Source organism: Patagioenas fasciata, chromosome 21, assembly GCF_037038585.1.
Source record: "Patagioenas fasciata isolate bPatFas1 chromosome 21, bPatFas1.hap1, whole genome shotgun sequence".
NCBI lineage: Eukaryota > Metazoa > Chordata > Aves > Columbiformes > Columbidae > Patagioenas > Patagioenas fasciata.
The window spans coordinates 6,595,231-6,605,248 of NC_092540.1; the positions used below are offsets into that span (position 1 = coordinate 6,595,231).

Sequence of the window (10,018 nt, forward strand, 5' to 3'; positions counted from 1 at the left end):
TTCTCAATCATCCCTGTGCTGCACTCCCACCAGGTGTGACTGGTCCACACACTTCCGGGCGGTTGCTCCCAGGCAGCGAGCTCCACCTGAAAATGAAGCTGTGGTCCCTGACCAAAGGCCATGGGTGATGAAAGACACGTTGGGACCCTAAACATGAGGATTTGGCCCCAAGAGGGAGGCTCTGGGCACTCAGAAGGACGGGCAGATGCTACAGATGGCGCTTTGGGCCCTGCACACGAGGGCACCCTCTTGGCTCCCACCCGAGCTGGGTTTGGTGCCCATGACCCCAGGTTCCAGCTCTGCTGTGCTTTCTGACCTCATGGGCCCTCTTGTCCTGCCAAACTTCTGCTGCCAAACCCTGCTGTAGGAAACAATCACCTTGCCAATAGAACAGGCCCGGGCAGGATCTCTCAGCAAAGCGTATTTTATAAACGATTTTGCAAGACCAGGTGTTCTACCCAAAGACAGGCACAGGGAATAGGACAAAAAGCCCCCGCTTACACATCCACCGATCCCAGCTGCACATTCCCTCCCCTGCTCCCCATCGGTTGGTACTGCAGGGTTTACAGACTCCCCAGGGCTTGCCTCAGTTTACCTGTCTCATTCATCTAATTCTAACAACCCTCTCACCTTATTGATTTATTTAAAAACTGGATTCCTGGCTCTTTGGTTACCCTTCCCCCTCGATTAACTTTTTAAATACAGTAATCAGTTTGGATTCCGGGATTATTTCAAACGGACTCTGTTTTCACATTAAGGATTTGTGGGCTGATGTCTCTGAGTCCTTCCCCTGCTGGGGTCAGGTGCCAGATCAGTTCTAAAACAACATTCCCCCTTGCAATGGCTCCTTACATCTCCACATTGAAACAGAAGAGAGGGCAAGATGGGCACACACAACACACAGCTCCCAAAACCCATCACAGAGACTTCTCAGAATGGGGATTTCTCCATTTGCCTTAAACCCACAGAGGAGCAAGCACCCCATAAATGACACACACGAGGCCAACAAGAGTTTGTTTTTAATGGTGGCTTTGGCTTTTCTGCCCGCTGGTGCCCAGTGAGTGTTTCTGAGCAGCGATCCCAGCCGTGGCACGCAGGTTGCAGCTCTTCCTCCAGGGGCCTGCGGGCAGGCGGGCCGGCCGGCAGAGCTGCCCCTGGCTCTGGAAGGGCTCTCTGAGCTCTTCCTGCCAGAGGCAGCACTGGCTGCGGGTGCCCTTGGGGCAGCTTGGTCCCTGCTGGGGCAGCTTTGCTGCTTCCTGGACTCTTCCTCCTCCTCTTCCTCCTCTCCAGCATCACAGCCGTCAGATGCTGTGTCCTCCCTCATCCAGGCTGCAATCTGCCCCCGTCACCACCGACCGTCTTCCTCATCTGCATCTCCAGGGCACTGAAGCCGTCCTGCCCCTCCTCCTCCTCTGTGCTGAGGGGTCACAGTCTGTGATCTCCACAAACTGCCTGCGGAGATCATAGCTGCGCCGCGGGGATCTGCTCCGCTCCCTCTGCCTCAGCTGGGTGTGCTCCTGAGCAGCTTTGCGTGTGGAACGACACCGGGAGCTGCCGCTGGAAGGCCCTGGAGCTGCATCATCCCTTAGGGCTCGGTCACACCGTGGAGGACTTGTTCTCCAGCTCCGTGTCCTCCTTGGTGGGCGATGCTGGTCTGTGATCTCCAGAAACCGGCTGCGGAGATCATAGTCCTGCCGTGGGGATCTGCTCCGATCTCTCCGCCTTGGCCGAGTTTGCTCCTGAGTAGCTCTGGGGGCAGGAACAGAATGGGAGCTGCTGCTGGAGGGCACTGGAGGTGCTGGTGCAGGCTGGGAGCTGCCATTGGAGGGTCGTGGAGCTGCCTTGTCCCTGTGAGCGCGGTCACAGCTCAGGGGACTGGTTCTCCCCCTCCTCCCGTCTGGGTGTTCATAGTCCGCGGTGTCCACGACCCAACTGCGAAAATCGTTGCCCCAGTGCGGGGATCTGCTCCTGGGCCTCTCCCTGGCACCGTTGTCCTGGCCGTGGGCAGAAGGGCTGAATCCCCGCTCCTCTTTGCTGCTGTCCTCTCGTGCAGAGTGGAGCACACGCTCGCGGGGGTGACAGCACAGCCTGAGACAGCCGTGGAAGAAGCGACGCAAGCAGGAGCCCAGGGAGGAGCTGCTGTTGATCCTCCCTGGCCAGATGGGGTACAGCCAGCCCACAGATGCCTCCTGGGAACCTGCCCGGCTTTGCTGGCTGGTGCTGGCTGGTGCGGGGGAGCTGCTGTCCTCTGGAGAGTCCTCCATGCCCCCCGCCATGTCCTGCAAAGAGAGCTGTGAGAACGTCCTGCCCTTTTCTCCTGACAGGACCCACCAGTGGGGAACCCCCAGAAGCTGTCAGGGGACAGTTAAGGGCCTCCCAAAGGCTCCTGGAGGCTGCAGAGGGGCCAAGGAGGACAAATGGGATGGATCCAGGTGGGATGCTGGAAGAGGGAGCCGTGCTGCAACTGTGCAGAAAGCTGCCGTGTGGCAGGGAAAAGAGAGCGCTGCCAAGATCCCCAAAAAAACCCGCTGTCCCTCTGGTGCGCTGACCACCTCCCCACAGCCACCTTAGTCCTACGGGGCAGATGCTGCTGTCCCACAGAGCCCACCTGCTTGCTACCGGCCACCCGCTGACTGAGGAGGGAACGGGCTTCTGATGGTGCTGGTGAGGAAGAAGCCTTTTGTCCAGTTTCCAAATCGGAGCACCTGGGGAAAAAAGGAGGGATCTCTGTTGAGGGCTGTTCTTGCAGCCTCCTCTGGGTTCTGGCATTTTCTTGGAACAGTTTATGTGACAGAGAGAAGATGCAACTGAGACCCCTAATGGGAAATTTGGTTGGGCTGAAGGATGCAGGTGGTAATTGTCTGCTATGACAGAAACACTCAGGAGGACGAGAAGAAAAATAACAAAGCCAGGAAAAGGAAATGTGTTCTGAACACAGTTTAAAACTTGTGATTACCTGATGTAAAACAGTAAATAGGCTTGCTGCCTGAGGACTCTGTCACTGTTGCAAAGATCCACAGACTTGTCGTTCATCTGGTACCACAGTCCATCACTGGCCTGCAAAGAAAACGTCGATATCTGGAGATGAATGGCACGGCTTCTGAACAAAACACAGGCCAAAAACTGCCGAACCAGGAGTGTTCAAAACATATGCATTCCAGCCCCTGAGGAAACCTTCTCCCCTCAAATCCTTGGCTGTCAGGAACACGGCAGGAAAGTCAGTTTTCCCCGGGATACATTTTTCCTTTGTTCAGAAGGAAGTCGCTTTTCACCTTTATGTAGCAGAAGTAGTGTCCTGCGCGGCAGCTGTCACCTCCGTGCACCAGGACGGCGTACAAGGAGTAGAAGAGCGGTTCTCCGGCTGCCTGAGACATGTACGGGCGAAGATCCAGGTACTGGGGATACTCCACAACCTACGGAGAGACCAGGAGGGCTCAGCAATGATCCTGGAAAGCTTCAGGACACAGCAATATGTCACGAGTTGGGTGGCAGGAAACTCATCCGGACCAAAGCAGCTCTGTGGGAGCAGAGGACACACTTGTCTTCCCACGGGAACTGTCCCCAGAAGGGAACGCGAAAATCTCAACATGAGCAGCTTGTGACAGAGCGTCCGGCTTTGGGAAACCCGCTCCAGGAAGAGAACGTTGCACTCCAGTTGTGCACACACCTTGCTGATCTTGTCGCCGGTGAAAGCTTCAAACCTCTTCAGACACACCGTGAGAACCTTGGGCGCGCGATGGACTGTGAACCTCTTGGAGGCGGCAGTCATCTTGTCACACCTTGAAAGCCAGGACAGAGACAAGGGCTGAAACACACTTTTTTTTCCCCCAAAGGCCAGACAGCCTTTCCTGTCTCACACATCCTTGTGCTCTTTTGAGGCTATTCAGTACCATAACACCATGTTAAAACACCTGCGTCTCATTACTGTGCCTTAATCCAATGTTAAAAGCTGACTTGTGCTCAATGACACCTTCGCACAGGATCTGGTATGAGTACATCATCAATAATAGCCTTACTTGCTACATTTAAAGCAGTTTTCACTATCCAGGTGCTCAGGTTTCACAAAGTCTTCCAGAGCTGCGGTGACAGATGCGGCTGCCTGGAGGGGTGAGAAGGGAGAGCCCTGAGCTCTGGGAAATTCCCACGCCCAAACACTTACGAGGAGTTTACGCAAAAAAAAACAGCTCGGTGAGGCTGAGGAGACCCACGGTGAACCCGCAAGCAGTGCCCGGGAGGCAGAAAGAGGGTGTGATGCTGAACATCTCCTTCATTTCCCAGGGATTCCCGGGGTTCTCCAGAGCCACCTCTTTGTGGCACCGCACAGTTCAGCTCCGATGGGTATGGGTGTCCCCAGTGATGGAAACAACACCCCCATGAGCCTGGGAGCCAGACGGGTGTTGAGGGAGGGCAAGGGAAGAAGGAGGAGGGTACGTCACAGTGCAGAGAGGGGCACGTGTGCCTGTCCAGCTGAAACCAGCAGCGACAGGGAGACCACTGCCGTGGCCCCTGCAGAACACAGTCCGTTCCACCTCCCGCCCACCACCAACCTCTCTTGTCAGATGCATTTGTAAGCCAGCTGTGTGGAATCTGGAAAGCTACAGGGGCCTTGGGACATCTTGAAGCACAATTACAAACTCTCTTACTTTGATATCCAGAGGAACATCCAGGAAGGCCTCGTAGGAATCGGAAACCGCTTGGCAGCTCCAGCATGTGACTGGAAGGCAAATGGAAATGCTCAGTGACAGGGGAAGTCGACGGACTGTGCCGGGTTACGCTCTTCACACCCACTGCGCCAATCACGCCATCGTCTGTTATCACAGGCAGACAGGAGGGCACAGACGATTCCAAGGAGAGCAATAGCTGTGGAAAAGTACCTCTGGATCTCAGAAAGCCCCCAAAGATCTGATGGACGACGGTAGTTGCTTGAGAGGAGATGTCCAAGCTGCAAACCAATGGGAAGGCAGAGTTATCTCCTCCAAGAGTGTGGCTTTGCCTGAAAGCCCTGGCCATAGTTTTCCTTGAGGGGAGGACATCAAGGACTCCAAAGGGCTTGGGAACACTGGAAACACAATTTGCTTGCGCTTACTCGCTGTTTCCGCTCAGACAAGCTCTCTGCATGGCATCCACGGTGCAGCGTAAGAACTCGTGGGCGTCCTCCTGCCTGCCATGCTGGAAATTTTCTCCTATTTCTAAGAAAGAAGAAGTTACTAGTTCTCTCCTACAAGAACGGCATCAGTCATGTCACAGCACCTGCACTGACTCACCTGTGAGAGCATCGACGACAGCCCAAGGCTCGATGGCACTGTCGGAGGAATGCAGCACCTGTTGAACGTGCACTTCCATGCTGCACATCATGCAGAAGCCTTCCTGGCCACCTGGGGAGGGAGGGAAGCTCCTCAGGTTTGCAAAATATCCACAGCAATGGGAAACCTAATGGGGGTCTTGCAGTTCTAAGAATTCTCCATTCCTCCCAAGGTGCCCAAGTCCCAACAAGCCCGGGACATTTTAATGCACAGAAAACTTTCTTCAGAGGGATGCTGAACTGACGGAAACTTTCTGTGCAATAAGCAAAGGAGTTTAACTTGCAGGAATAGGGACCAAGAGCCTGCGATAGAAAGAGTTGCCTTTCTGAAGATGAACACATCCAGATAGAAGAAGCTGCTTCTAGGCTTGAGTGTTCAGAGAACACCAACTCAGGGAGCTGACAAAGAAGGGCCACCTTTCTCCTAGATCAGCATCCAGATTCTGGGAGCCCCTGGGCCCTGCTCAACAGATGTACAAGGAATGCTCCCAAAAGTACTGACAGGCCCGGCTGTGCTCCCCAGAGAGCAGGTGGTTGGCCAGAGGCGGGGTGTAGGTCAGGCACTGCAGGACGGAGTTGAGGAAGCACGTGTTGCCCAGGTTGTGCAGTCCCGCTCCAGCTCTCTGGCTGTGCTGCCAGGCCATGCAAATCTTCTCTGGGGGAAAGAGGATCCTCTGCGGCGGAGCCATTCCCTCAGCAACGACTGCCAAGAAACCACATTGGAAGAGAGATGAGTCCACGTTCTTGCACAGAAGCATATTTAAAAGTTGAGTTCTGTACAGGAGCACCCAGGAAAACAAGCTCTAACCTCCCACACAGAAACACTGGGGGAAGCCTAACACTGCTCTGGAAAGTTCCTGGTCAAGGAAAATATCGTGTTCCCCTGCTCACTTTGCCAAAAGTGCAACAAATCCACACTCTGACTTCTGTGCCCTGAGCAACCTTCCTTTCCCTCTGGAGTCTTGACCTGGATCAACCCCCGGCACAGCCTCCCCGTGCGTGTCAGGGCTGGAGGGTGCCCGGCAGACGGGCTGCGATGCTGGAGCCAGGCAGGACACGGAAAGGCGCAGTGCAGCGGGTGAGGAACTCGCTTCAGACGGGCAGGAAAGGTCCCCGTCCCACAGCACGGTGCCTCCTGCCCGCCCAGCTGCCTCTCGCTGCCCGTGCCCTGGAGCAGGAGCTGGGTCCCCTCTGCCCGCAGAGGCTGTGTTGGGGCCGGCTCCCAGCTCGGAGCAGCCCTGGGCTTCAGGCAGCATCATGGCCAACACCTGTGGAACCCCCTGCCAGCGTGCAGGGAAACGTGACCCTGGTGTTGAGCAGGGAGCGCTTGCTGGCCCCCACCCTGCCCAGACAATCAGGGCCCCTCACTCACCCATCTCCAGGTTCTGGGCCATGCACAGCTCCTGGGGCTCTGCTGGAGAGCTGTTCTCCTGGGGAGCCCTGTCCTCCTCCAGGGCCACCATGGGGCAGCTGAGGTGTTTGTCTGCCATCACGTGGGTTTGGGGAAACAGGTATAGGTGAGGAATGGGGAAGATTTGGTGAAATGCCACGAGTCTGCCAAGGGCAGCCGGGAAAGACGTGAGCTGCGCTTGGGGAGTCCTCAGCACAAGTCTGCCGGGGGCAGAGGGGAGTCTGCCAGGGGCAGCTAAAGTGAGGGTATGGTTGGACTCGATGATCTTAAAGGTTCGCTTCCAACCAAAAAGATTGTCTAGTTCTCAAACTCAATGAGAGACGTGGGCTACGCTCGGGGGCTCTCGCCAGCTCCGTGCTCACACCCTGTCTCGTCACCGTCCTGCCGGACAGTGTGGGCTGGGGCTGCAGCTGCGCTGAGCACATGCAGGGCAGTGGGTGTCACTTTGTGAGGTCACAAAGGGCCCCACTGTGACCCTGTGCCTGGGGAGCGAGGGGCAGCATGTCCCGTTGGGAGGCACAGGCCAGTTCAGCCCTGGGCACTTGGGCGCTCTCAGGTGTCTCCTGGTCCCCCTTGGCCCTCATGTCCCCTCGGGACTGCCCTGTTGCCCTGTGTTATGTTCCAGAGCCCCGTGTTCACCTGCTGGCTGATCTGAACAGCAGTGAAGCTGCTCCTTTAGTGGGTTTGTAGAGATTTCTAGGGGATTCCAAGGGTGGGCAGCAGAGGGGATGGGCTTTGTGTGCTGTCTCACAGCTTACAGAAGCTCTCAGTGGCTTGAGGATAACCTGACCATGTAACCAAGTGACAAACTGTTGGAGAGGGCAGAGCACAAAAGGAGGAATCCAGGTGGTGGGGGGTGAAAAAGGTGGAAAGGCTGAGGTACTAAATGCCTTCTTCGCCTCAGTCTTTAACAGTGAGAACAGTTGTGCTCCAGGTACCCAGCCCCTTGAAGCAGAAGACAGACATGGGGAGCAGAGTGAAGCCCCAGTGATCCACGGGGAAATGGTTGACAACCTGCTACACCACTTGGAAACCCACAAGTCTGTGGGGCCAGATGGGATACACCCAAGGGTTCTGAGGGAACTGGTGGAGGGGATCACTGAGCCACTTTCCATTATTTACATGCGGGAGGACAAGAGACACAGAGAATATCACTTCTTTCCCTTATTAAATTCATCAGTGGCCACACAGTGTCTTTGTTTCTCGTTTAACTGTTCCTGCAGTAGTAACAGCTCATTATGGGGCCCTTGAATTGCTGCTGTCCTTGCAGACCAGATGAACTAACTTCTGCCACCCTGCCTGGCAGTTCACTCCATCCGTGTCACAGCTCTGTGTGCAACACTGACAGCTCCAGCTCACCCAGTCAGGTCCCTGGCTGAGGACATTGCCTCACATCTGGGCTGGACCACCCCAGCTGTGGCACCAGCCCAGCTCTGACCTGCCACAAGGAAACCGGGCACCAAGTGTCCAAGAGCCCTTGTGTGCAAAGGCTTTGCTTCAGAGCACAGACATGACATGGACAAATATTGCTAAATGTCTCTCTGCACCTAGGAGCAGAAAACCAGAATGAAATGCCTAATACATTCAGCTGAAGATATTCCTCCTTCAGCTTGGAGAAATTAGATCCTTTGCTGTAACCTTCCTGGTGTCCTGTCTAATGATGGGACAAGAAACGTGATTCTCATACCAATTTATTTTATACTAGCCAGAATACAATGCTGGCAAGAAGTGTCTATGCAGAGCAGAGACAATCAACATCACTGATTACTTGACATTTTTTCAAAGGATGTGCCCCTGGAGTCCCAGGGACACCTGGAGGGAGCCCAGAGGGGACAGAGAAAGGGACATCACGGGCTGCTCCTGTGCTGCTGAGCTGGGCTGGGCTCCTGGGACACAGGGAGCTCATGGGAGCGGCAGCGCTGCAGAGAGACAGCTCTGCCCAGGAGCAGCTCCTCTGCACACGCAGCAGGGCTGAGGGCTCTGCCTGCAGCACCCAGGGCAGAGGAGCCAGGCACAGAGGGGTTAGAGGCAGTTGGGGGTGGGAGGATGCTCAGAGATCACTGGGAGAGAAATGTTCACAAATATTGAGCCTGAGGCTGCAGGACATTGCATCTGCAAATCATGGCAGAATCTCTGATAGCTGTCACATTGCAGAGCCTACAAGAGACGCAAGTACAACTCTGAGAGATTCCCTGATGCAGAGGAGAGGACGAGCTGCAGAGCAGGGGTTGCCTTGTGCACTGCCAGAGTGACAAGACGTGAATGCTGCATTCTCCCCAGCATGGCTGTGGGGTGTAAATGTAAATGTGCAGGCAGGGGTGCCCAGGGCTGTCCTGCAGAGCAGGGTCCCTGCAGCCCAGGTCTGTGCCAGGGCAGGGACTCTGCCGCCTGCCAGGGTCAGCGCTCAGCCTGCCCGGGGAGATCCCAACAACACTGAGGGGAGAAGCTGTGGGTGGAAGGAGCAAACCCTATTGGGCAGGAAAGTTGCTTCTGCTGTGGAAGGGGTGCCGTGTGGGTCAGTGCTGCTCACAGTTCCAGATCACCTGCAGGATTTTTTGCGGCGATTAGAACAACACATACCAGGACACAGACAGAAATCCACGCAGAGCCAGAGACCTTGTTCAGGAAGGAGCGCAGAGCCTGGCCAAGCCGAGGGCTGACCTAGGCCTAGGCTGCCTTCTTTATTCACCATTGACAGTTTATATGATTTACAGGTACAGACCTGGACTAAGATGTTTACAAAAGGTGTTTTTCCACTAATTGTTATTAAAAACACACTAAAGTCATGTGATGCTTGTCTCACTTGTTTTTCCCCTCATTCACAGACCAGGCACAAGGACATTCACGCATCCCATGCACTTGGGGGCGGTTATCCAGCCCGAGATACCATTCTCACGAGTCTGGGCTATAACTTTTTACAGTTATGAGAAACATAGTTCAAAGTAATCTGTCCAAGGCCCTTTATATATTATTATGTTAGTATCATGTCTTTGACCGTCCAGATGGTCATGTTAGTATTGATCTTCCTTTATCATCCAGGTGGCTGGAACCGCACATCTTGCTTTCCCACATTTTACTTTCCAACATGGGTCCTCAAGACATTATCTTAGAATCTCTCACATATGGCCAGTTGAACAGCTTGTCAGAGGAAATAAGGTGAAGTGGGTGCACTCTGATGAAAACAAGGTTTCATACAAGTTTAGCATTGTTTTTTTATCTCGTAATACTATGTAACAGATTTAAAGCAGTACAGAGAATGCCACATTGTACACCTCGTGTTGCAAACGTCGGCACTGAGCGTATTT

General features: G+C 54.6%; 1 protein-coding gene across 1 annotated transcript; it reads right to left on the minus strand.

Moving 5' to 3' along the window:
* Window positions 1-1,585: 1,585 nt before the first annotated feature.
* LOC139829602 (ubiquitin carboxyl-terminal hydrolase 17-like protein 6) lies at window positions 1,586-6,696 on the minus strand. Its single transcript, XM_071817922.1, has 13 exons — window positions 6,675-6,696; window positions 5,805-6,005; window positions 5,265-5,375; window positions 5,087-5,189; window positions 4,875-4,942; window positions 4,644-4,714; window positions 4,017-4,099; window positions 3,668-3,779; window positions 3,273-3,413; window positions 2,957-3,057; window positions 2,609-2,705; window positions 1,988-2,279; window positions 1,586-1,749 (listed from the first exon to the last, which is right to left on the minus strand). The coding sequence occupies exons 1-13, from the start codon at window positions 6,694-6,696 to the stop codon at window positions 1,586-1,588; spliced, it is 1,566 nt and encodes a 521-aa protein (XP_071674023.1).
* Window positions 6,697-10,018: the final 3,322 nt, after the last annotated feature.